General features: G+C 53.4%; 1 protein-coding gene across 1 annotated transcript in view; it reads left to right on the forward strand.

The window, feature by feature from the left end:
• Positions 1–4,791: 4,791 nt before the first annotated feature.
• LOC119003152 (calpain-8-like) overlaps positions 4,792–26,342 on the forward strand; it is a 66,119-nt gene continuing 44,568 nt past the window's right edge. The window contains 9 exon segments of the mRNA XM_037069366.1: positions 4,792–5,093; positions 7,066–7,135; positions 19,334–19,452; positions 19,956–20,089; positions 20,767–20,935; positions 21,934–22,017; positions 23,498–23,583; positions 25,299–25,373; positions 26,050–26,210. Of these exon segments, the coding sequence (XP_036925261.1) occupies positions 4,857–5,093; positions 7,066–7,135; positions 19,334–19,452; positions 19,956–20,089; positions 20,767–20,935; positions 21,934–22,017; positions 23,498–23,583; positions 25,299–25,373; positions 26,050–26,210 (1,135 nt within the window). The 5' untranslated portion in view covers positions 4,792–4,856.

Below are 26,342 nucleotides of genomic sequence, written 5' to 3' on the forward strand. Positions count from 1 at the left end.
GAAATTTGGAAGGCAAGTGCGACCCATGATCTGGGGTAGGAGGGACAAAGAACGGGACTGAAACCAGGGTTTGGGGGATGGAGAGAAGTGACTTCCCAGATGTTTAGGAGAAACACTGGACAGGGCATGTGTTCACACAGTGACCATGGGAACGCTCTGCATCGACGTTTTGTAATCAACCTTGGGAAATTGCTACGGCAAGTCCTAGGAACCACCTGGGCATTCCAGGTCCGCTGGGGCCATTCCTCTGAGGTTTGCAGGGAATTGGAAGCAACAAGAACCTGTGAGCTTTTCGCCCTTTGCCTTCCCTCTGACAACCCAGTGGGCAAGTCAGGGTTCTCTTTCTCCTCGTGACGGGGCAGCTGGGGATGAGGAATGAGGCTGTTCCCTGGGTCTGCGTGGCAGAGATGCCCGAGGGGTGTGGACACCCTCCGCCCATCCCGTTTGACTCCTGGCTCTGTGGTGCACCACCGATGTGGCATTCCAGGGTCTCCAGGCAGGGTTCCCAGCCCATAACTATCCCCCTCCTGTGCCTGATGTGGAAATTTCCCTCCTCACTGTGCAAGTTCAAAATTGGATTAATTATAATCCTTGGTTCATAACACATTCTCATCATTAGTCCATGCTTGGCTGTCTTTAATTTCCCGAAGTTATTATTAATAGCATAATGAACTCCCCTTGTGAGTCCACTACCCCAGCCAGGAATGAAAACATCACCTAAAACTTACATCTCTCTTTACCATCTCCAACCCCATGTACCCCTCTTCAAGATGGGAAAGACAGCTATTCTGATCTTTGTGTTTATCGTTCCTTTTTTGGTGTTTGTTTATGGATTTCTCTCTTCTGGGTGTTTCCTACACCTGGAACCATACAGCGTGAGACCTCTGGTAACTGGCTCCTTTTACCGGGAATAATGTTTTTAGGCGTCATCTAGGTTGTGGCAGGTATCAGTGCTCCGTTCCCTTTTCATGGCTGAATAATATTCCACGGAATGGCCACACCCCATTTGGCTTATCCAGTCACCCACTGATGGACATTTGGGTTGTTTCCACTTTTTCAGCTGTTACAAGTAATACCGTCAGGAGGCTTCGAGAACAAGGGTTGTGTGGACGAGCATTTCCAAGTCTTTCAACCCCCTGGAGTGGAATGTTAACTTGAATTTGAAGTGTGAGGGGATGCTTTCTGATGCTGCTACACTGTTTTCCCTTCCTACCGGCGATGGGTGAGAACTCTGCGACACCCTTGACTTTGGATGCATCCCTTGCTTGCCTTAGAATTCCGAAATGGGGAGGCCCGGGCCTGAGAATGCCGCTGCCCGCTTTCTCTCCCCCTCTCCCCAAGGCACCCTTACGCTCAGCAACGAGCCCTGCAAACTCTAACGGCCTGACCCGCACTCCGGCCTCTGGCTGACTTGTCTTCCTTGCTGAGGAGTCAGCAAGGCCTCGGTGCTCGAGGTTGCGGCAAGGCGGCCGCGGCGGATGAAGCTCGGCTGGGGGTCGTTCCCTTCCGAAGGGAGCAGGATGAAGCTCGGCTGGGGGAGGGGGGGCGTTCCCTTTCAAAGGGAGCCGGGCTCTCCGGTGCTGGTCGCCACAGCGTCCTTGTTATGCAGATGGAAGCCCCTGGGCCTATTCCTGCCCAGCCTCCTCAGCATCTGTCACGGATCCTGGGCTTCGCAGGCTCCACGGGTGTCTGGGGTGTGAAGCTGGGGCGACTTCTGTCCGGGTGGGCAGAGCCAGCGGGCACAGGCTGATTCCTCCTGGGTGCCTTGCTGGGTGGCAGGGAGATGCTCGCCTCGGCTCAGGTGGGGCCCAGGGGGCAGAGACCGTCCCGCCTCCACCGTTGTTGCTCTTCCTGACTCCGGAAACCAAGGCTCTATTTGCAGGGTTCAGACTTGCCTGCCTAGGTGGGAAGGTTTGCCGGTGCAGCACCTGGAGCTGATGGGCGAGGATATTTAGGCAGGTGGGGTGGAAAGGAGGCCAAATCCGGGTCGGGTTTCTCCGAGACTGGATGGAGGGAGGGCTGGTTCACTTTGGCCTGAGGGAACATTCCGGCAAGCACAGGGAGAAAAGGAGGCAGGGAAAACACCCCATGAGCTCTTTGCCAATTAACGAATGGCCCTACCTGGCTGGTCAGGTCCATTTACCTGGTGTGAATATATCCAGCCACTGGGCGTCTCAGACCTGTGGGTGCCCACTCATTCCACAAATATTTATTCAGTCTTTACTGCACGCCTGGAGCTTTCCAGGCCCCAGTGAAACAGCGATGAGCAGTCCTCTCTGATCTCAGAGGCTGGTGGGGTGAAGGGACATTACTTAAATTGCTGCTCGGGTGCATTATCTCAGGATAATGGTAGCAGTGGGCTGACTTCATGCAGGGGCCCAGAAAGCCTTCCGGCGGGGCGCTCGGGGTCCAAAGGGTGAGTGGGGATGGGGGTGGGGGTGGGGAGAAGAACATTTCCAGCAGAGGGCACAGCAGAGGCAAGACCCTGAGTGGGACAGAGATCCGCATTCTGGGGCCCAAAGGACAGCCAGGAGGAGGAGGGCAAGGAGGGAGGAGCGTGGTGGAGGAGGTGGGGAGGGGGAAGGGGCTGGTCCCCTTCGGTTCTTGGGGCCTTGCCGACCCTTCCCTGTGCTTTTCCTAAGAGCAGCAGTCGGCCTGGGGGTTTGAAGACTAGAAGCTTCAAACAGGGTCAGATTTTTTAAATTGCATTTTTCTACTACCATTTATCCCCCCATCCCCTCTTCCATCTCCCCCACCCCCACCATGACGGGGCCAGGTTTGTGTGTGAAATGACCGCTCAGGGCGGAGTAACGTGGTTCATGGGCATCAGTCACAAGCCTCGGAGAATTAGGCGGCAGATCCCAAGGTAAAAACACGTATGCCTTCCTCTCCCTCAGAGTTGCTGCATTCCTCCTGGAATCCAATGTGCTTAGGAGGATTCTCTGCCCCTTGAACAGAGCCATGTTTCTGGGTTTAAAGGAGAATGGGGCCGCCCAAGAGAGACCAGGGGCCACCCACGCAAGGCCAGGGTCCGCTCTGGGGGCGCTGAGAATGCAGCTGTCGACAGTGGGTGAACTTGATGGAGGGGTCTATACTAACACAAGGGGCAGTGGCGCCGAGCCGGAGTGCCCCAAGGGACCAGGGCCACAGCCCGGTCCATGTGTGCTTCAGCCTCTGAAGGGCACCTAGCCCTCGCCTTCCTGATGCGACCCGAGAAACCAGGTTTTATCCTGGGCGCGGGGGAAGCAGACCCTGCTCCGTGCCTGCCCAGCTCAGCCCTGGGAGCGTCCCACGTAGGCTGTCGTTGGCTGACTTGGGTGGGACTGTGGACTTCCGCACGAGCTTTATCTCCATCCGGGATAATGGTTTAAACGCCTAGGTCTTCCTGCAGACCCCCGAGTCAGGCCTCCTTTGGGAGCGGGGAACAGCACTAGGAACTCAGAGAACCAGCACCTGTGGCAAGGGCTCCTCAGGCACGCTGTGCTCACTGGCTATGGCTGCCCGGACAGAGGGTTCCTAACCTGGTGGCTTGAAACACCACAGATACATTCTCACCGGGTTGGAGGCCAGGAATGCAAAGACCAAGGTGTGGGCAGCGCCACACCCCTCCTGCCGCTCTAGGAGCGGGTCCTTCCCTGTGTCCTCCAGCTTTTGGTGGCTGCTGGCCTTCCTTGGCCTAATTGTATCTGCAAAGTTCCTTTTTTTCTGAACGAAGCATCGTTTACAGGTTCCAGAGATTAGGACTCAGCACCCCTTTCCAGCTTGCCACACATCAGGTTCAAAAATCACAATGTGTTGGCTCTGGCCAGGTAGCTCAGTTGGTTGGAGCATCGTCCCTATGTACCAAGGTTGTGGGTTTGATCCCTGGTCAGGGCACATATAGGAATCAGCCAGTGAATGTATAAGTAAGAAGAGCAACAAATTAAAAAAAAAAAACACAGATGTGGTCCACACCCTTGGGGTCGACCAGGCCTAGGGGACTGGAGCCACAAATGAAGGGGCCACTACAAGGTCGCAGAGCCCATGACTCCCTCCTGAGATGAGAACCCAAGAGCCTGTGTCCCCAGGAATAAGGGCAGCTGACTTGTACCGAGAGTTTTTTCTGTACTCATCTAAGCAAACGACATCTCCTGCCACATCACTCTTCCAAACAACCTGATGAGGTAGATGCTGCTATTATCCCATTTTACAGATGAGAAAATGAAGGGGGACAGAGGTGCAACGACGCGCCTTGGGTGAGAGAGCTAATTGCTGGTGGAACTGGGACGGAAACCCAGGCGGAGGGCAGGACCTCCTGTGTGGCCGGAACAGTGTCCTGTTGGCTTTGCTCTGATCCACTTCAAGAATCACCTTTCTAGTACCTTTATCTACCGTGAAATTCGGGGGCCAAACTTGTCTGGAGAGAAAGGAGGCCCACGGAACCCCGTGCCCCCACCCTGCTCAGATCCACAAAGCCTCAGCGAATCCTCCCCTCGCACCGCAGACAGTTTCTCGGCCCTTGGGCCCAGAGGGAGGCAAGTGGGTCTTGCATGGGTGGGGTTGGGGGGCGGCTGAGATCCTAATGAATTTCTTCGGTCGATGGCCTGGGAGGGAACCTGGAAGTTTCCCTGCCTCCAAAGCACCTGCTGGAAGGCAGGCAGGGAAGGTGGGGCCTGTTCATTCGCACCGTGGGTACGTATTTGCTCCCTGACTCACTTCCCTGTAGAGCAGAGCCTCAGGTGAAGTCTACCTGCTCCGCCTCCCCTCCACCCTGCCTTATAGCTCCCCTCCCAGAGGGGCCGGTACCCCACAACCCTGGGGTGCGGAGAGCACCCAGCAACCCTATCCTCCTGTCCTCTCCACGTGCGCCCACGGCCATGGCAGCCCTGGCGGCCCGAGTCTCCAAGCAGCGGGCGGCCGCTGAAGGCCTGGGCTCCAACCAGAAAGCCATGAAGTACCTGGGCCAGGACTTCAAGACCCTCAGGCAGCAGTGCTTGGACTCGGGGGTCCTATTTAAGGACCCAGAGTTCCCGGCATGCCCATCAGCCTTGGGCTACAAGGACCTTGGACCCTGCTCCCACCAAACTCAAGGCATTGTCTGGAAGCGGCCCCCGGTAAGGAGACAGTCTCATGGTCAAGTGTTAGGGCAGAGGGCCCTGGCTTGTGACCGGAAGTAGTTGAGGGGGAAGGCGTGGCTCTGGGCCCTAAATTCCTGGACCCCCTGTTTCAGAACACCTTTCTCCCATTAAAGATCTTTTCCAGAGGCTCTGAGGTTGGAGGGAAGAGAATGCACGGGCTTTGGGATGAGGCAAGTTAGATTTGAATCCTGGCTCTGTCCGGGGGGTCTTGGACAGCTCGCCTCTGCGGGCCTCAGTTTTCTCATCTGTAAAATGGTGCTCCTCGCACCTTATTTCTCAGGGTTGATATGAGGACTGGAGACAAAGCTCAGAGCCCAGTGCCTGGCCCGCATCAGGCACAGGCGACGTGGTGGTGAGCGTACAGGCCCCTGGGCCAGCGTGCACGGAGCAAGTCAGTGCTCGGTGTGAATGGTGACAGGGATGCAGAAAGGTGCAGGGTTGCTTAAGGTCATGGACTGTGTCATTGTCCCACCTGGGCTGGTGAGTGGCCACGGGCAGGGCTGTGGGTCTGTGAGTGCAGACGGAGCTCAGGGGCTCCTGGGTGCGGTCACTGGTCCCACCCCAAACTCAAGGGCAGAGAATGAAGAGCCATCCTCCCAAAACCTATGTCCATGACCTACCACTAGAGGGCCCCCGTCAAGTAACTGAGCCTCAGGGGTAGGAGCCCCCTCTGAAGTGTGGTGGTGAGAATAGGAGTAATCTGTTCAGTGTTGGGCTGAGTCTGTGGCCACCTCCCTGGTGATGACGGAAGAGGCGGCGGCGACAGTCCCCAGTTTCCGGAATGTGCACAGCTCAAGCTCCCAAAACGCCCAGCATGGGCTGTGAGCTCCGGTCTAATGCCCCCCCCCCCCCCCCCCGCCCCCGCCGAACATGCTTCCAAGTTGCCATTTTCACGGAGAATATGCGGTTGAAGTCACTTCCTGCCTTGGATTCCTACTGATGCCTGTTTCCCCTGAACCCATTCCTCAGAGGGGGACATGAGCCAGGCTCCCGCAATGTGCTCTGTGACCCTGCCCTGAGTCACAGTCCCCGTCGCTGCTGAAGAGACTAGATTGTTACTCAGAAAGACAAAAATAGGGCCCCAAGTGTGGGCAGGTGGGGGCCTGCCGGCCTCTTTTTTAACATCTTTGGCTGCCAGATTACTTTGTGTCTCCGGTCTGAGTTGCCACAGAAGTTTAGCCATGCAGAGAAGACCTTGGGAATGTTCTCAGGCACAAGGCTGAGATGCCATTTCCTTATAAGGCAGAGGACGTTCTGTGGCCCCTGAGAGACTCCTGACACTAGTCCTGGTGTTGGAGGTGGTTTTATCCTGGGGGGAAAGGGGTGCATTTTGAACTATGCTAAAAATAACATGTGGTAAAATGGACATCCCATCTACTTACAATCCCTTTAGCAGTGTTCTGGCTATAACCCCTGAACACGTTTCTGGCCTTCGCAAACTGCTCTGCCTTCCAAACCGAACTCAAAATTTTAGCAGAACTTGGTAGACTTACTTGGAGACCTTCTGAGGTCTCCTTACGAGCTTATGTCACACAATCAGCGTGATGTGGGTCATTGACTGTACAGCTCAGGGGAGTGGTTTGGAAAGTGTCAGCCTGTCCCATTGTTAGGAGTTGAAGGCACAGTGTGGATTGGATGGATAGGGATCGCTGCAGGGGGCTAAGGACCTGGCCAGGGGTTCCCTGACCCTGGGGGGTGAGCCAAGCAGGGGAGCCCTTGGAGGAGACTGAGAGGGGGCATGTGGAGAGGTGAGGGGAAAGTCAAGGGTGCGTGAGGCGCAGGAGCAGAGCGAGGAGAGCCTTCAGCAGTAACGTGGAGGGTGCACAGTCGGTGAGGCCCTCGGCTGCTTTGAGGCCTGAATTCAATGACCCTGAAATGGTCTTTACCCCTGTTGCCACCATCCCTGGGTACCTTACAACTTGTATTTTGCCCCCCACATTGCTTTCAGGAGTTGTGCCCCAGCCCCCAGTTTATCGCTGGTGGAGCCACACGCACAGACATCTGTCAAGGCAGTCTCGGTGAGTAAGTGGGGACGGTCCTGCTTGTTTGGGGGCAGGGGCAGCGTGTGTGTGTGTGTGTGTGTGTGTGTGTGATGAGTGACATCAGCTGAAGCCGTCCAACTGGACAGACTGTAGTCACCTTTAAATGGCCGTAATTTGCCCTGTGAAATGGCCATGCCTGTACAATTAGCTGTCCTAATAGATGCTTTTATAATTAGTAAGAAAACAAGGATCCTATCTTTCTAGCCAAGCTATCTTTCGCCGGCCCCAGATTTTAGGATTAAGAAGACCCTCCCCTTCCCAAATTTCATATTCTCTCCAATCAAGGGCAGTTAAGCTTTGGAAATAACGTGTTTTGCTTTGCTTTGTAAGTTCTGACCTCAAGCGGATGCTCTCCACCCCCTAACGGAGCTTCATTGTTGAGTGGGGGCCACACTGACATTTTAGGGGACAACATGGCTCTGAATGGAAGTCTCAGGGCTTCTAAACTGCCATCCAGTGGCAGCTGCAAAATATGAAACTGGAAATGAAAGCCGCGAGGAGACAAACCCTACGCCTGGTGCCTACCAGTGAGGCAGACACAATCTCGGCATCCACGGGGACCTGCTGACCTTTCTCTTTCAGGAGGTGCCCCCCGGTGCGTCCCCCCTGTTTCCAACCTGCTGGAAACCTTTCTGATTTTGGAAAATCACAGGGCACTTTGCTTTAAATGCCTCTAGTGTTCTCTCCTTTAAACAGTGTAGCAAACGTCCCTGCAGCCAGAGCTCGTGGAGGGCGAGGATAAAGCAGTGAGAACGATTCAGGGTGCCATGTGCCATCCCCCCCAAACCTTGGCCTTTGCGTCAGGGCTTCCCTGCTAAATGCTTCGCCTCATTTCGTATGCATCTCATGGAAGCACACCTTCCCATCCATGCTTTTAACAGCTCCTCATTAGAGACGTTTTCACTTCGGAAAAGGTATTTAATGAGTGCCTTTGAATTGATCGCTTGCATAGGGCTTCCTCTGAATAGTTTTAAGCAAGGAGAAGAGAGGGTTTCTGAAAAGAGGCTTGAGTGTTACCATGGTGAGCAGGTGCTGCCCATGGCCCAGGCGCCCGGCTGCTGGAGGCTCGGACTGTAGGAAACAGCCCAAACCAACCTGCAGAATCCAGCCCCCACCAAAGTCGGGGCCGCCTTGGGTGAGCTGAGCCGCCGAGGTGGTGGGTTTTTCTGTTGTTGCTGTTTTTAATCAGGATCCACGGAATCTCTTTTCAAGTTTATTTATTAACTGTAATCTTCCATGACAGTGGGCAGTCAGCATTATGTTAGTTTCAGGCGTACAGTATAGTGGTTAGACATTCACGTGACTTACGAAGTGACCCCCCCACCCCTGTACCTAGGTGTCAATATATTACTACCTAGGTGTACCTATATGTACCTAGGTGTACCTATATTACTGACCGTGTACCTATGCTGTGTTCGGAGGCTGCAGTTTTCAGCGGACAGAGCCCAGAGGGACTGTGGAGTCCGACTTCCTACAGGGGCCAGGCCCCTGGGACAGGCCTAAGGAGCCCAGACAAGCAGAAAGTGGGTGCCCCACCACGCCAGGGGGGAAGCCAGTGACTGAGTCACAGCCCCCTGTGTGGCCGTGAGGTCTGAGCCAGGGCTGGCCCTGAACCGTGGTGGCTCGTGGCAAGATTAGGAGGAGAGATTTCTCACCCAAGAGCAAGGCGGCGTCACGCAGTACTGGGCAAATCGGGGCGTGATGTAGATTAATGGTGTTGAATGTTAGGTTGGCTTTTCAGGCTACAATGCAGTGAGCACAGTGGGGTCTACTCGAGGTTAAAAAAATTATTATCATTATTTTTCACCAGTTGATCTATATAATGAAAATGACACTTCTTTTATAGAGCTTTGTGTTGCTACTGTATTTTATGATTATTCTGAATACACACAGTTGAAAAATTAAATTAACTGGAGGTTCACAGTGAAAATCTACTCCATTGCTCACTCGCTTACAACCACCCCGATAAATCTTTTCTGTGTTCCTTTATGCAAAGTCAAGCCAATCTAAATACATATCTAATTTTTACCCTTTCTTGTGTGGAAGGCAGGGTACTATAAACACTGTTTGGCACCTCACCATTATTTGCTATTATTTTATTTAGGAAAATATTTTGGAGCCTTGGCTGGTGGGTCAGTTGGTTGGAGTATCGCCCTGTACACCAAAAAACAAAGGTTGTGGGTTCGATGCCCCAGTCAGGGTACGTACCTAGGTTGCAGGTTCGATCCCTGGTCAGGGCGCATAGGGGAGGCAACCAATCGATGTTCCTCTCTCACATAGATGCTTCTCTCCTCCCCCCGCCCTTTATCTCTCTCTAAAATTAAGAAACATAACCTTGATGAGGTTTTAAAAAAGAAGGAAGAAACTATCCTGGAGATCTTCTCATCTCAGTGGATGAGAGCTTCGTTCTTTTGTGACCACGCAGAGTCCTGTGTTTCATCGTGACTGATGGGCCACGACTGACCCATTGTCCAGTCTCCTGATGGACACTGGCGTTATTTCCTCCCTTGTGAAAAGTGTCCTGGAGGATGTCCTTCTCTCTCCATCCTATTGGGCATCAGCAGGTCCGAGTGTGGCTTCGTGCCCCCACACCGTAAGCCACCCCTCTGCTGTATGTCCACCTGCAGGGAAACACGGAGACAGGGGTTGGTGCTGCCGATGGATATGAAAAGGCATCAGGACCGGGACCCGCTTTAGGTGGGAATGGGCCTGAAGGATGTCGCTCTCCAACCTTAGATGACTGCGGTCTCCGAGAAAAGGAATCTCGACCCTGGCTGTTTGCAGGAGGAAGGAGCAGGTTTCCCCCTTTAACAAGTGAGGAACAGAGACTTCCAGACAGAAATGAGGGGGCTTTCTGAATTACAAATGCTGCAATGGTTATCCCAACTTTCAGTCTCGTGGTGGCTTGTTTTCCATGCTGAGCAGAATTAGCAGAGAGATGAGCTTTCCTTTGAAGGGTCTGATGAGGACTGGGGTTTCTCTCTCTTTATCTGGCCTTCCCTGCCTGTTTTTCCCTCTCGATCTTTTTTTAAAAAAAGATTTTATGTATTTATTTTTAGACAGAGGGGAAGGGAGGGAGAAAGAGAGGGAGAGAAATATTAGTGTGTGGTTGTCTCTCAAATGCCCCTCACTGGGGACCTGGCCCGCAACCCAGGCATGTGCCCGGACTGGGAATCGAACCAGCATCTCTTCGGTTTGCAGGCCGGCACTCAGTCCACTGAGCCACACCAACCAGGGTTCCCCTCTCAGTCTGACTATGTCTGTGTGTGCTTTGTGCTCCTGTGTGCTCGTCTCTTCCATGCTCCTTTCTGCCTTGACACAATTTTTCTCTTCACCTCTGTAGGCTTGATATCATTCTCATCTTCGTTGTCTTTATTGAATAGAGTTTTATATCCTGCGTTCTTGTCTTGGAAAGGGAATGACTGGCCTATTTCCCATGTTTCTAAAGGCAAAGAACCAACAACGATGACAAATTCAGATGACGTCTGTGACACAGCCCTCACAGCTATTTTCCTCTGTGAGTCAGCGGGGCCCTCTGAGAGGGCCCTGCCCTTCTGGAACAGGGGCCAGGCACGCCCTGCTCTCAGCAATGGGGACTGGGGTCAGCATCTTTCAAAGCACTCTTCGGGAACCTTTTGATCTGTAGCCTCCTTCAAGGACTGTTGCAAATTCAATCAAATCACTAGGGAGGAATGGTTACTTTTAATGAGCAATCAGGGGAAGCCCAGTCAACTTAAAGGGCCAAACCCATTCTTCGATTCTGGAAAGCACAGGGCCAGACCTCCAGGAAGCAGAAAAACAGCAGGCCACAGTTTCTTGCTGTCCAGTCCTACGCAACATCAAGCAAGTTTGCTTTTGCTAACAGGGTCTCATCCTACTTACAAGGGTTCCCCTTCTTTGTGCCACATATTTTTCCCTTTATCTTTATTCTTAGGGCTCAGTGCCCTCCTGTTTTATCCCATTATCATCACTGTCCTGTCTGTTATGAGGAAAGGACCCAAGGCAACCATTTACACTTTAGTATGAATTTGAGCCAGTGGGTTATGAGTACTTTTTCAAGAAGAACGTGAAAGAGTTCTATTGTTACATCTTTTGTTACACTACCCCTTACTACTTTATTTTTATTTATTGATTTTTAGAAAGAGAGAGGAAGAGAGAGAGAGGCAAATGTTGACTTGTTCCCCTTATTTAAGCATTTACTGGTTGATTCTTTTATGTGCCCTAACTGGGGATGGAACCTGCAACTTTGGTATTTTGGGATGATGTTCTACCCAACTGAGCTCCCCGGCTAGGGCTAACCCCTCTCTAATGTATTTCCTTTTGGCATGAATGCAGGTAACAAAGCACAGCAGTAGAAATCACAGATTATTTTCCTATCATGTTGCCTTTGTTGCAAATATCTCAGAATGCCCTGCCTGCTGACCACCACCTCATAACTGTGTTGTTTATTAAGCTCTACTCCGAATCTCCTGTATAACATGAATAAAGGCACATGAAGCTTACTATATTTTTCAAAACATATTTTGATAACTATCTCAATATGCTTTTTATAAGCCTGTTTGTTATTTTATGCATTTAGAAACATTATTCTGAGATCCGGTTGTGACCTCACCACCCTGCCAAAGGCCCCCCACACAGGAATGTTAGGCTCCTGCTAGGGTCTTTGGGGAAGTTGTGTGGTCGATATTATTATTATTATTATTATTATTATTTGATGAACCTCAACCACACATGTATTGCCTGCTGGTCAAAACCTCTTTCTCTGTGGCTGCCTGCCCGCCAATCTGGCCAGAGCCCCGTCTGCCTAAGTTTTGCTTCTTTTTTGTCTCCTTTAGAATCTCTTTGACCTTGGACTCCTCACAGAGGGTGTGTTTCCAGCCCAGCGACACCTGGTTTTCTGTCTACCACAGCCCACTGGTCTCCTGGGCATTTTTACATCTGAGTTCATGTCACCTTGTCTCTTAACATGTTGGAGGCTGGGAGGGCATCCTTACCTTGCCACGGGCCTGCCATCATCCCGTGTTTAATGTCTGATGCCCTTGAAGGACCTGAGTGTTTGTTCGTTGGGAAGCCTCAGGATTCCAGCTCCGATCTGGGAAAGCCAGACCATTTTCGGTCATTTTGGGAGGGGACATTTGACAGCTTGCCCCAGCACAAATGGAGAAGGGCCGCGTGGTACCTCACCAGGTGGATTTTGGCCTCGGCCAGAGCAAACGATGAATCTTGGCCCTCATCTTTGCATTTCTTTCTCCATCAGATCATGTCTTATTCTGGTGTCCAAAGGGCATGTTAGAACTATGAACTCCCCAGCACACCCCTTCCTTAAAACTGGCTCTGAGATGTTTTTACGTGAGGCCCGAATGTATTTACTTACTGGTGTTTTTTCCTCTCCAGGGGACCAATTCCACTTTCACAATCTACTAAGAAAATTTCCCCTCTACATAGCATTCATGGTCTGGTCCTGGTGGGGTGCCTCAGTTGGTGGGAGCATCGCCCCAGGTGTGGTTCCTGGTCAGGGCACGTGCCTAGGTAGCGGGTTCGACCCCTGGTTGGGGCACATAGGGGAGGCAACTGATCAGTGTTTCCCTCCCTCTCTTCAAATTTATAGAATATATCCTCAGGTAAGGATTTTTTTAAAAAATAAAGGTCTGTTTTAACACTAAAGGGGAATAGCAGGAAGTCCAGAAGCAGTTTTACACCTGAGCCCTTGCCCCTTCAGCAGAAATCGGGTCAGGACTGGCCTGCGTGGCCTCATGGGCAACCGGGAGGAACTTGGAAGTCATCTGAATTGGGTCCCTCAGCTGTGCAGTTTTTTTGGCCCCTTTTGTCCCCGCTGATAACCTAGAGGGTGAAGCAAGGTGGCCTCTGATTCAGAAGAGGACCAGCCAAAAACTGCCCTCTGCAGGACGCTGCCAGGTATTCAAGGGCCTCCAGGCCCAGCAGCCCCTCTCTGGTGTCAGGTCTGTGGGCAGCTTCTGGGTAACCATGGGAACCAGAAAGCAGAGATGTGAGCCGGTCCGGGGGGAACCACCGAAGTGGATTGTTTAGTGCATTTTATTATCTATAGTGCAGCTCACAAGGAGTGATTTGAAGGAGATAGAGATTATGGTTGCCTTAAGGGGTCACACCACCATTGCTCAGAAAACACCCGTTAATCTGGGGCTCGGGATGCGCTCCCTCTCAGGAGCACCCCTGCTTCTTTCTCCACCCCTCCCCTTCCCCCAGGTGCATGCGTTACTTCTGCCTTTCTCTCTGCCAAGTTCAAGGCCCTTCTCTTGCTTCTGTCGCTTGTTTCCTGAGCCCATACAGCCCAGTTGGCTCACTTCTGCGACCTGTACCTCTGTAACTTTCTAAATAAATTTTCTGTTGTAATTTGAATGAAAAAGGTACAGGGCTAGTCTTTGAAACCCTGTTGGGAACGCTCCTCCTAGGGCAACCCCAGCACCCCACCCCCCGCTGAGACAAGGCCAGGGGCTGATGTGCTCTGGGGTCCTGCCTCTGGGACAGGGGTGGCTGGCTCTAAGACGACCACCAAAACGAGGGAGCTCTCCGGGGAAGGTGTGCTGGAGCCCTTGTTTACAAATACTGGGAGGTGGGGAGCACGTGGTGGCTTCAGGGGTGGCTTGTGGGGGGTTGCTCATGTGATGGAAGGGACATGTGGCTCCTCGGACAGACTGATTTGTCAGAACCAGGAAGGGTTTTCCACGCCTCATTCATTCATTTTACAAATACTGGTTCAGTGCCTTCTTTGAACACACTCGCCCTGTCTCTCCTCTCTGGGTAAACGGGGAGAGAGGAAGGTTCCAGACAGTGCAAAGAGCATGAGCGAAGGTTCCTTCAGCGAGAAAGGGCAGGTCCTCAGGGAGGACGTGCAAGGAAGTGCGCGGGCTGGAGCACAAAGGGAGCAGGGGGGTGCGGATCTGAGTGGAGAGGGGTCATGAGGACCCTGATGCTGGGTAGGAATTGTGGACTTTATCCCTAAGGGTGATGGGGGAGTGCAGACAGGGTGTCCACAGGGTCAAGTTCAGCCACACTGGCTGCAGGAAGCACCAGACCAGGCTGCAGGCAGCCACACGGAAGCCTCATTCTCCGAGGACGCAGCCGGCGTGGGAAGGCGGCCGCTGGGAATAAAACAGAGGCTCACGTTGCGCAGTAGTTTCTTTTTCTTTAATTTTAATTTTTTATTTAAGATTTTATTTATATTTTAGAGAGAGGGGAAGGGCAGGAGAAAGAGAGGCAGAGAAACACCCATGTGCAAGAGAAACATTGATCGGTTGCCTCTCTCACGCCCCTGGCTGGGAACCTGGCCTGAAACCCAAGCATGTGGCCTGACTGGGAATCGAACCTGAGACCTTGGGGCTCGCAGGCTGGCTGGCACTCAACCCACTGAGGCACACCAGCCGGGGCAGCAATTTCTAAAATCGTTTGGTTAGTACATGTCTTTGAAGAATGATACAGAAAAGTAGGAGAACATTTTTTTTCTTAGATGTCACTAGACTTATGTAATCATGGCAGCTTCGTTCTCAGCCTTGGACTAGCTCGGCGAGCTGCTGGTGGACCTTTCCCTGAAAAAGCCACACGACAGAAGCATGCGGCATCTTCCGATTCTTGCTCGACGTTTGAGGCAGAATCATGAGAATGTTCAAGCACTTCATTCCTTTCCCCAAGGTCCTCTTTCCACCCTTTGATGTTCAAAGCGTTGCCTTTGGAATTACCTCTTCCCCTCCCGGCTCGCTCCTTCTCTCTGAAGCCCGAAAGCACCTTGACATTCTCCTTGACTTGCAGTAACACTTGGTTGGTGTTCAGACCTCCAAGCCGGGTTGTGATGTAGGAAGGGAGTTTTTGGATTCAGAGATTTCTTTCTGCAGCAGAACCTGACTCAGGAATTATTATTTCTTGGTTGACCTAAAACTTCCCCTGGCAGGACAGAGCGATGACCTCATTGTCACGGCTGGGGTGTGTCTCTGTTCTCAGGAAGCCCTGGGCCTCCTGATGCAGTGGAGGGGGTTCCAGGAGATCGCTGTTTGAATGGAATAAAAAAAGATATATCAGTTTATTGTTTTAATAAATAGTAAACCCATTGCATGTATAACCTAAATAAGGTGGAGGAAAGACAAAGCTCAGGGGGGTTTCCCCAACTTCCCATGAGGTCAGTGACCTAGGAGACCCCGCCCCCCACCTCTTAGCTGCCTGATTGGCCACGCCTCTAACCCAGGACCAGCCCACATTGGAGGGGACTGCGGAGGGCGACTTGTCCATCAAGATAATTTCCCAGCTCTTTTATCCACCTTATTTACCACTCAACTTGGGTCCAAAAGCCTCTTGGCTGCTTTAAAAATATGTTTATTGATTTTAGAGAGAGAGAAAGAGAGGAAGAGAGAGAGAGAGAGAGACAGGGATGTGAGAAAGAGACATTGATCGGTTGCCTCCTACTTGTGTCCTGACTGGGGATTGAACCTGCAACCCGGGCATGTGCCCTGGTAGGAAATCGAACTCCTAACCTTTTGGTACACAGGATGATGCTCCACCCACTGAGCCATACCAGCCAGGGTGCTCTCAGCTGCTTTTGAAAATTAAAACCAGGCTCCCCCATCAAAACTCTGTCCCCATGGAGAAGAACCCAAGTAATATGCCACATGCTTCAAGACAGGTCCCCAAAGCAAGCTCCTGAAATATTTTAAGCAACAGAATAAATGTTTATTTTCCCAAGAGGACTCTCTGAAGGGGAACACACTCATTTGGACATGTTCCTTAGAAAAAGCATATTTGTCACGACAATCCATTTGCACCTCATACAGTCACGGGCAGGAATCCAAGAACCGGAGTCCCCAGTGCATCTCCTTGGAGCTCGGTGCTTGACGCGAGAGCCAGGTGGGCCCCGTGACAGGTCAGGACTGAGGCAGATGAAGAGAAAATTAAACTCTCTTCCAGCTGGGCAGCTGTGTTTGATATCAGCCGTGGAGGGACATTTTGCTTGTGTGCCTTGAATTGTAATGTGTAAGGCGTGTTCTCTGTTGCTCACAGCACAGGATGAGAGCAGGAACGCCTTTACCAGGAGAGAGACGGGCTGCGCCCAATCAGGAGGGCCAGGTGCAGCTCTGGTCTCTGTGGGGGGCTGCCTGCTTAGGAACGGTTACAGAGCAGTGGCCCTGTCCCCTCCCCAGGGACCTGTGACTCTGCTTTTCTTGCCTTGTCATCTCCCTCTGCACAGAGCCCTGGAGGCAAAGGCCCCAGATGGTGGAAGCGGGGGTGGCATCTGTCAGGTTCATGCACACCCTGGCTGGCCTCCCTTTCCCCGCTCAGCAGCGAGATTCAGGTGCAAACATATGGCAGGTGCTGCTGGGAGTCCGCACAGGAACGAGACAGGGCCCATGGATTGATTAATCAGATTGGCTGCTTATTCATTTTCATTCATCGAACATTCATGGAGCCCCTACTGTGGGGCAGCCAGGTGCAGAGGACTCCAGGATGACAGGATCCACACCTTTGCATGCAGGAAGAGATCAGGGAGGAGTAGGGGAGCGAGGCTGTTGTGCCCAAGGCTTGGGCAGGACCTGGGGGCTCTGAGAAAGGAGCGCCTGGGGCCCCCCGGCAGGTCAGGGACAGGGTCCGCCAAGCTCTGCCCAGCATCTGATGCATAAACAGAGTTTTGAGTCTATTCTGGCGGATGACCATGAACTGAGGCCACGGGTGGTCAGTGCACAGAGAAGCATAGCCAAGGTCTTTCGGAAACACGAAGAAGAGGCGACTCGTAGCTGGAGAGGGGAGAAGGGAGGCACCGGGAAGGCTTCGTGGAGAAGTGGGGAGTCTGAGCAGCAGCAGGTGGTGTTGAGGGAGGCGTTTGCCGGCAGAGGGAGCAAGGGAGGGCGTGGAAGAGGCGAGGGCGTGCTTCCTGCGTGCCCGAGTTTGGCTGTGGGGTCAGCTTTACGGGAGGAGTGTGGAGGGACAGAGGCTGGAGCAGTGGGCAGAGGCAGGTCGCCAAGGGTCTGTGCGTCCTGTTGGTTTTCCCACCGTCCGTCCGCAGAGAAGGAGCGGAAGGTGGGGATCAGGAACGTGGCGCGATCGCAGGTGCTCATGGGAGGGAGACCGGAGGAGAGGAGGGCGTTCTGCGGTTTCGTTTCCTTGCTGGGAGTCGCCTTTTAATGGCACACTGCCCTCCCTCGGGTCTTCTATCGTGAGAAGCAGCAACACCTGTACGAACCCCACCTGTCCCAGTTGCCAGATCTGGTCTCACCTGGGACCTGCTGCCATCGGGAGGGTGGCACTTGTCAGTGAGGTGGAGCCTGGGAGAGAGGGAGTGGGAGGGGGTTGGCTTCTGGATTGCATATGTGTATGAGAGGGAGGGAGAATGAATGAATAGGCGTTTATTTGGGGGAAAGGAATTAATTTGTGACGGAATCGTGAACCTCCTTGATGGGAGAAGAGCAGAGAGAGCAATGGGCTCTGCAAGATGAGTGGTGTGGAGCTGTTCTGAGCAGGTGACAGACCCTCCCAGGTGGGGTTCCGCACCGCACTCTACTGCTTGCCCGCTCGCAACCTGTGTGTTCACAGCCCGGACTCGGTCTGCAACTTGTCAGCCACAGTGTCAAAGGAAAACAGGGAGCTAGACAAGTCCGCGGAGCGGCTCCGAAAGGTGGGAGGGGCTTCCAGCTGAAGATCTGCTGAAAGAGTCACATGTTGTTATATGGAAAAGGTGAGGGCCGAGACACATGGGTGGGGTTTCGGAGCCACTTGGACGGAATGAGTGGGAAGAACTTGCTCACCAAACCCTAGACTCCCGGGGCGCGGGGCGGGGGGAGCTCTGCTGGGGAACCGGAAGGAGGCCGCTGTCTGGCCAGTGAGAGGAGGTGCAGTGAGCAGCTCACATATGGGCGTGGAGGCCTCAGCGCTGGGGTAGAGTCAGTGTGGAAACGGGTGTGAGAATCGTCGACATCAATTCCAGGGCAGTAGGCCTGTCACAGGATGTGAGGGTAAGAGAGGGGCGTCTGGGGCCTTAATCCTTTGATGTCGACACAAGGAGGGGTGATGACGCCTTCCAAGGAGGCCCCACTCAGCGGCCCAGGCCTGGGAGGCCCCAGCTTGCACAGAAAGGGCGATTCTGTTTTCTCCTGAGTTTACTTGGATCTCTGAAATGACCATTATTTCACCCTAGATTTTTTAAAATCCTCACTCAAGGATGTGCTTATTAATTTTAGAGAGAGGGGAAGGGAGGGAGGGAGGGAGAGACACATGGATCAGTTGTCTCCTGTACGTACGCACTCTGACGGAGAATTGAACCCACAGCCTGGGCGTGTGCCCTGACCAGGAATTGAACCCACCACCTTTTGGCTTACAGGATGATGCTTCAACTAACTGAGACACACAGCTAGGGGCAGACCTTAGAATTTTTTTTAAAAAGATTTTATTTATTTATCTTTAGAGGGGAAGGGAAGGAGAGAGGGAGAGAAATATCAATGTAGGGTTGCCTCTCATGGGTCCGCTGCTGGGAACTGGCCTGCAACCCAGGCATGTGCCCTGACTGGGAGTCAAACCTCGATTCCTTGGTTCACAGGCCCACGCTCAATCCACTGAGCTACACCAGTCAGGGCAAGAATTTTTAACCTCTTGATCTTTATCCCCCCCCCCCAACTATTATGCTGATGTCATGCTAATCGATTTCTCCAGTCTGGTCTAAGCAATGAGGCTGGCTGCGTGCACTCTGAAACCTAAAAGGGCGGACTTATAAACAGACATGGAGGGCCAGCTTTCTGTCATTGAACATCCCTCGGGCCCAGGAACATGCACACACACGCATGTGCACATGCTCACCGCCTCACATCATGGGCTGGCGGGTCGGTTTCGTGTTGCCCCAACCGAATGTTTTATCAGAGTTGCTAGTGAGGAACCAAACAGACTGGATTTTTTTCTTTCCACTTTTCCCCACTGGTGCAGTGCTTTGGAGATGTGATGTGGTCAGCATACAGGGGGTTGTTATAGGGAGGACCCGAGAAATTTCTATCTGAGTACATGACCTCCAGCTAGGCAGCAGGAGCTGACTCCTGCCTGTGACCTTGAGACGTGGGAGGAAGAGAGAGTCTGACTCTCTGACTTAGAAGGGAGTGGTGTCAGGGTCACAGACAGCAGGGACCCTGCAGGCCCGGCCTGACCCGTGTGTGACCCTATGACCCGGGGCAGGAGACTGCTGGCTTCTGGCGGCCATCGCCTCCTTGACCTTGAATGAAGAGCTGCTTTACCGGGTGGTGCCCAGGGACCAGAACTTCCAGCAGAGCTACGCAGGAATCTTTCATTTTCAGGTATCGTGCATCGGGCCCCTCTGAAATCTACTGAATCAGGAGCTCTGGCGGTGGAGGGTTGCGAGGCCTGTGTTTTAATGTCCCCCCAGGTAGTCTTGGAGCACACTGGGGTTTGAGAACCGCTGGGTTGATGTGTCCATCCGATCACTCACACGTCCACCCTCTGCCATCAACCCCAGGCCTCATGGCCTTGAGAAAAGTGCTTGGGAGTGAGTGTCAGGAGATGGGGGCCTGCGTCACACTGTGTCACCAGTGAATGATGCCGGGCCAGTTTTCTTACCCACAACCTCTGACACTGGACTCGGTGCTTCCTGATTTCTGCGGTGTCTCCCATGTACACGGATAAGTAAGACACAAATCCTGCTCTTCAGGAGCTTGGAGTGCACTAACGGCCCAAGATTTGAACACTAATCCCCATGGAAGCTCCTCCTGGGGTGCCCTGGAGAGACTCACCCCTCCCACCAGCCTAGCCCCTCTCGAAGCTCTGTGTCTGCCCTCCGCAGTTCTGGCAGTACGGCGAGTGGGTGGACGTGGTGGTGGACGACAGGCTGCCCACCAAGGACGGGAAGCTGCTCTTCCTGCACTCGGAAGAAGGCAGTGAGTTTTGGAGTGCCCTGCTGGAGAAAGCCTACGCCAAGTAAGCAAGTCGGGGCAGCTAGGGGCTGGGAGACCCTCCGTCTTCTTGGAGGATCTCACCTGCTCCCGCCTCCCAAACTCTGGGTGTCATGCCCAAGACTTTCTCAGCACCCGGACCCCGTGTGCTGTGTCCCTCAGTAACAAGAGAAACAGAAAGTTGGGCTGGGGGGTTTGAAAGCTCAGCTCTGTCCCACAGGAGTGGGTGAATGGGGCCAAGCCAGAGTCTGCTGGCCCTCTGTCCCAGAGTCATGGTGCTTCTCACAGGCACTCAACAGTCGGAGCCTTCTTTTGGGTTCTTTCCATTAGCTGGCACCCCTTTCCTAGCACCTAGTCCTACAGCAGGTCCCATGGGGTGCCTCTCAGTCTTGAGGGAAGGTCCCCCACCCCTATTCGTGCCCCACCCAACACTCAGAGACTCAAGAAGCTAGGGTCAGCTCTGGAAAGATTGCCTTTCGCTTTTCCTGAGTGGGTGGCCTGGTAGGAGGTGGTCTGAGGTTCATTCCTGGCAAAGTGCTGGGTTGGCCATGTGCGGCTGGGGCCACGGCTAGATCGGCAAAGGCTCCTCTTTCACCTTCTGGACAGCACCATGTCCTTGCATGGTCCCTGCCCCGACCCACGCGGTCCCCTCCCTGGGGTAGCTAATGACCGTGGGTGGTGCTTTTTACTCTTTTTCAACAGGCTCAACGGCTCTTACGAGGCTCTCGCTGGGGGGTCTACAGTGGAGGGGTTTGAGGATTTCACGGGGGGCATCTCCGAGTTCTTCGACCTGAAGAAGCCGCCGGCCAGTCTGTACCAGATCATCCGGAAGGCGCTCCGAGTGGGCTCTCTGCTGACCTGCTCCATCGATGTAAGCCGATGGCTTCTCTGCTCCCCTCCCCTTGTGTGGTAGCAAAGGGACCAGATGGGGGTAAGAGAACAGGCCCAGGAAGGTGCTGGGCCAGAGCAGAGCCTGGGGCTTAATGGGCAAGTCCAGGGACATATCGGTCCCTAGCACGTGGCAGACAGTTAATAGCTAATCAGTGGGTAGGGACAGGGGTTGGGCTCGTGGTAGGAGCCCCAGGTTCTCTGGACAGAAACCCTCTGGTACTGTGGAAACTGCCTGAAGAATATAGTCTTGATCCCAGGACCCCAGCCTTATCTTCATGCTGCTTTTTTACGAAGCTGTTTTGGGATTTTGGAAAACTAATATGGACTCTGTAGAAGCATGAGGTTCTGAAACCAGGGGCCGCGTCCTGTCTAGGGGGGTGGCAGAGGGGGGTGCTGCGGTGGCATGGACGCTAGAGCGTGGACACCACCAGGCCTGTGGCCTGTTGTCACAGGCTCTTTCTCTCTCTCCTGCCCTCCCCTGGTGACCTCAGGCATGCGAATGTGGTGTCTCTGTGAAAATCCTAGCAGATTTTGGTGGAGTGTTTTTGGTGGAGGAGCAACTTGGGGCGTGGGGGAGGGGCGGGCTGTGAAGCAGGAATGATGATGGGGAAACTCGGTCACCGAACACAGCAGGGGGCCAGAAGTTGTCCCGGGCAGTCGTCACAGAGAATCAGTCTTCTTCAGGCAGCATCAGGTCACCGTCGGAGGATAAATGACTTCCCAGTTTCTCGTGACATTTGAAAGCCTGGTAATCACATTCCAGGCCTGGCAGCCACGCAGCACCCTGCCCGGATGGCAGGCCTGATTACAGAGGGGCTGGCTGGACAGGCTTCCTTTACGCACATGTGGCGCATTGCCCCACCTGCGCCCCACACAGAGGACCCCGGGCCTGTGTGCTGCGTCCTTGGGAGGCGTTTTAGGACCAGTGCCGACAAGGTCAGGGCTGACCATCCTGAGTGGACTGTGTTCTCAACCCAGGTCTCCGGCACAGCTGAAACGGAAGCTATCACCAGCCAGAAGCTGGTCAAGAATCACGCATACTCTGTCACCGGAGTTGAGGAGGTAAAATCGGACAGGGGGAGAGCAAGGGCAATAAGCCATGATGTGAGCAGGAGTCTAGAGCAACCCTGAGAGGGGGGCTCAGCCCCCAGGAAACTCTGGGGAAACTCACTCTCTGGCTGCACAGAGCCCTGGACACCACGAGTGTACTGCGGTCAGCTCTTGCTCAGTGCCAGGGACCGTCTGACTCTTGCCCATTCAGATGTGGGCAATGGGACCTCAAATGCAAGTACTCCTCTGGGGCATGGCCAGGAGGAGGTAGAAGGCTCTAGAAGGAAGGTATAGACGTTCTCAGTTAGATTCTCATTTCACAGGTCAAACAGTAGAATCCCATAGGTTCTCCAGAGAGAAAAGGTACCTTCCCTGTCGGGGTGGGGCGCACCAATGGGAGGAAGTGCAGGTACCCCTCACCCTCCAACCCAAGGGGAGAGCGTGGGCTGTGACTCTCATTATTTTCATTACTATATTATTTATGTACTTAATAATTTCTATTAGTTTTTATTTACTGTATGCAACAACTGAGAAATTCATTTTGCTTTGGGTTTCCCAATAGCCAAGGCAGAAAGGGAAATGAGTGGGTGTCTCGGGTCTTGGTATTCATTAAAATGGTAGAGATATTCATTCCGTGTGTGTGTGTTCACATGAATGTGTTCTTTGATCAAGTCAATTCCCGGATACGAGTATGTGTCAGCGTCGGACTAGGACGGAAGATAATGAAGGGAAGTGAGACAGTGAACGTTGGGGAATGAGTAGGGGAGGGTGGTGCATGTGATTCCTGAGTGTGGGCTTCGGAGACCCACTGCCTGGGTGCCCGCCCCCTTTACCTCCTCTCACTAACCAATCGTGGGTAACTTAGCCTCTCTGAGACTCAGGTTTCTGAGCTGTGACATAAAGATAAGGACAGACCCAGCTTGCAGGATTGCCTGGAGGTTTAAATGAGGGAATAACGCATTTTAATGTATTTTTTTAGAGACAGGGGAAGGGAGAGAAAGAGAGAAAAACCATCGATTTGTTATTCCACTCATATATGCATTCATTGGTTGATTCTTGTATGTGCCCTGACTGGGGATTGAACCTGCAGCCTTAGGAGTTTTAGGACAACGCTCTAACCAACTGAGCTACCCAACCATGGCCCTGAGAATACGTCTTTGAACTACTTAGCACCATGCCTAGTCCACAATTGATGCTCCATGAATGCTAACTGCTGTGCTATTAGTATTTTCTGGGAAGGCGTTTGTCATCATTAGGTCTGATGTATTAACACCTGTGTCAGCTATGAAATGTGAACCCACCTCAAAGCACATGAGAGCTTGTATTTGTGTTGAATTCACTATTTACTCAACCAAATTGTGGCAAATAGAGCAGTTGGCCAAGGCCTGACAACGCACTTTAAAAGCAAATAAAAGTGTGGTTACTTGGGGACATTTGACAAATGGCATGCGAATCTGAGGAGCTGATGTGAACCTGTGTGCGGACCTTGCAGGTGGATTTCCGTGGTCGTCCAGAGAGGCTGATCAGACTCAGGAACCCGTGGGGCGAAGTGGAGTGGACGGGAGCCTGGAGTGACAAGTAGGTGCTGTCCTCTGTCCCCCAGTGGGGGGCTCCCTGGGTGGGAGGGCGTCACGCAAACACGCAGTCCTGAGGACAAGGACGGTGGAGTGAGTTCGGCGGCACTACCTGCCCTCAAATCGCACAGCCTGTTCAGAAAAGGGTGGTCAGTGGTTCCAAGTCTGGGAAAAGCAAAATGAAACCCACTTAGCCAGAGCCTTTGACCTTGGGTCTCTGCTTGGCATTTGCAAGTTGGGCATCTCCCTTGGACCAGGCCCTGGGCTGCACGGTCTGTCTGCTTTCTGCCCACCACACTGTGGCGGTCCAAAGGTGAGATCGATCAGTCACAATTGGATTCCTTCTGCTCCGCAAACCCGGGTCTGTCTGACAAAGGCTAGCCCCCCACTCAGCGCCCACAAAAAATGACCACTTAGAAAGTGGAACTCTGTCCTGGGAATCAACTGGCCACAGCAGGCCATGATGAATGGAGCGTCGCCCACGCTCCCAGTGGGCTGATGCTGACCTTTCCCAGCCAAGTCGTGAGTGATCAGTCTCTTCCTGGGCGGGCCTCTCCGCTGGGGAGAGGAAGTCAGTGCGAGGTGGCGACTGCACCCCAAGGCCTCCCGTGGTGTCCCAGGACCGCTGTGCCCTAGAATCGAGGTCACCGAGTGTGTTGGGCACGTGAGACAGTTTCCTTCTAGTCACCACTGCTGGCACGGGGGTAGCAGGTTGTCACTGGGAAAGGAAATAGAATTTACCAGTGTCATTGATGAAGAGCCACCAGAAATGGGAATGGTCATAATAATAGGCACCCCTGCAATGTGTCCTTAAACGTGCATGTAACCCACATGCGGCCCTTAAAACCATGATGCCAGCAGGGGTCTGAGGGAGCTTCGTCCCATGTAGTCACACAATGTGAAGGCTCAAAACCGTCCTGCTCCCGTGAAGAAGCCGGAGTCTGGGGGCCCAGCATCGGCCTCCCGTGTGCAAGGGTGTTCATGCGACTGCCTGAGACGGCTCAAAGCTCCAGTCCCCGATTCTGCCAAATGAAAGCATTCAGGAAAGAGATTTTTTTAAAAGATGGATCTTGATGTTGCTCTGTTGTTCAGACATTGCCTGCACGTTTCAGGTAAAGGCCAGGTGGCTGGGGACGGCATTTGAACAGAGTTTGCGGGCATTGCCACGGAAAGGCCACCAGCAGGCAGCCTCCCAGGGTGACATCACTTTAGGGCAATTGCCAAGGAACTGGGCCTGGTTGTCCTGGCTCAGAGGGTGGACTGTGGCCCTGGGCCCAGAGGCGTCCAGACCCTCTCACAGTACCTTCCCCAGACCCGCAGATAAGCCCGGGTGAGACTTACTAATCGGTGCATGCCTTCTGTAACAGGCGTCCTTGCGTCTCCTCTATCCGTGTCCTCATGTCTGTGCTCAGCGGCCTGGGATTCCTAATTAGAAATGTGAAGCTTGTCCAGAGAGTGAAATTCGGGCAAGACCACGGCATCGTGTTCCTGCCACAGGTCTGGGGTCACCCTGCTAGTGGCCACAGTGTCCCTGTATCCAGCCTGTGTCCCCTCCCCACAATGTTTTGCCTTTTCTCCAGGCCTTTTCAAAAAAAATTTCATTTTTGGCCTTTCGGGGGATATTTAGCTGCAGTGAATAGTTTGTATTGCAAGAAACCCTTCAGGAGTGGCCTCTGCTTCATTGAAAAACATAAAAAATTCATTTAATTTCCTCCCCAGTGCCCCGGAGTGGAATTACATAGATCCCAGGCAGAAGGAAGAGCTGGACAGGAAGGCCGAGGACGGAGAGTTTTGGTGAGTGTGTGTTGTGTGCCGGAGAGCTGGCCCGCAGCTGCGGCTCGCTCCCTGTCTCTCTGGGTGTTCAGGAAATCCAGCTCGGTGCCGGGCCAGGGGGCTCTCGTTCTCCTCCCCTTTGCCCCTGCGTGGTTCTGCCCCCCTGCCGGGATGCCCAAAGCATGGGCAATGCGAGATCTGGACTTGCACCGTGGGTTAGCTCTCACCCATCTTCCTCAGCTTCCCAAGCTCTCCCATGAAATAAGAGCAATCCCCGCGCATCTTTGATCTGAGACGTAGCTCACCATCTACATGGGGCGACTTCCTTTGTGGGTGGGCTAAGCAGGGCCATAAGGACACCCTGTGACTATGACACAGCTTAGAGGCCTCTCTGCTGGATGTCAGTCAGAATGAAATAGGAGCAACTCTCTTGCAGGCTTAGACAGAGCCCCCGCCTTGGAGGCAGGGGCTTTGTTCAGATCACCTCCTGGGGTCTCTTCCAGCTTCCGGCTCATTCTCTTTGCTTGGCCGTGCAGACCTGACCCTGGACAGGAGCCCCTTTGGATTTGTCCCCGGGGGCTGTAGCGAAGCCCAGCGCTGGCCAGTGGCCTGCTCCCTGTGCCCTGCAGGCCTGCCTTCCCTCAGCCTCCCAGCCCTGCTCTCTTGACGGAGAGCCCTCCCCTCCCTCTGCCCCCAGGATGTCTTTTTCGGATTTTCTGAGGCAGTTCTCTCGCCTGGAGATCTGCAACCTGTCCCCGGACTCCCTGAGCAGTGAGGAGGTTCACAAGTGGAGCCTGGTCCTGTTCAGCGGCCGCTGGACACGGGGCTGCACCGCCGGTGACTGCCCGAACTACCCAGGTGAGGCAGCCGGACGCCTGGGCCCACCTCCTTAAGCTTGTCTGCGGGACCGTGGGTCTTTGGGCAGTGCCTTTGCACTCTGTTCTCTGGCTTCTGGGCACCATTTGGAGGCCCCGCTTACCCCGGGGCTTG

This window comes from Sturnira hondurensis, unplaced genomic scaffold (assembly GCF_014824575.4).
Source record: "Sturnira hondurensis isolate 20B ecotype Veracruz unplaced genomic scaffold, ASM1482457v3 Scaffold0018525, whole genome shotgun sequence".
NCBI lineage: Eukaryota > Metazoa > Chordata > Mammalia > Chiroptera > Phyllostomidae > Sturnira > Sturnira hondurensis.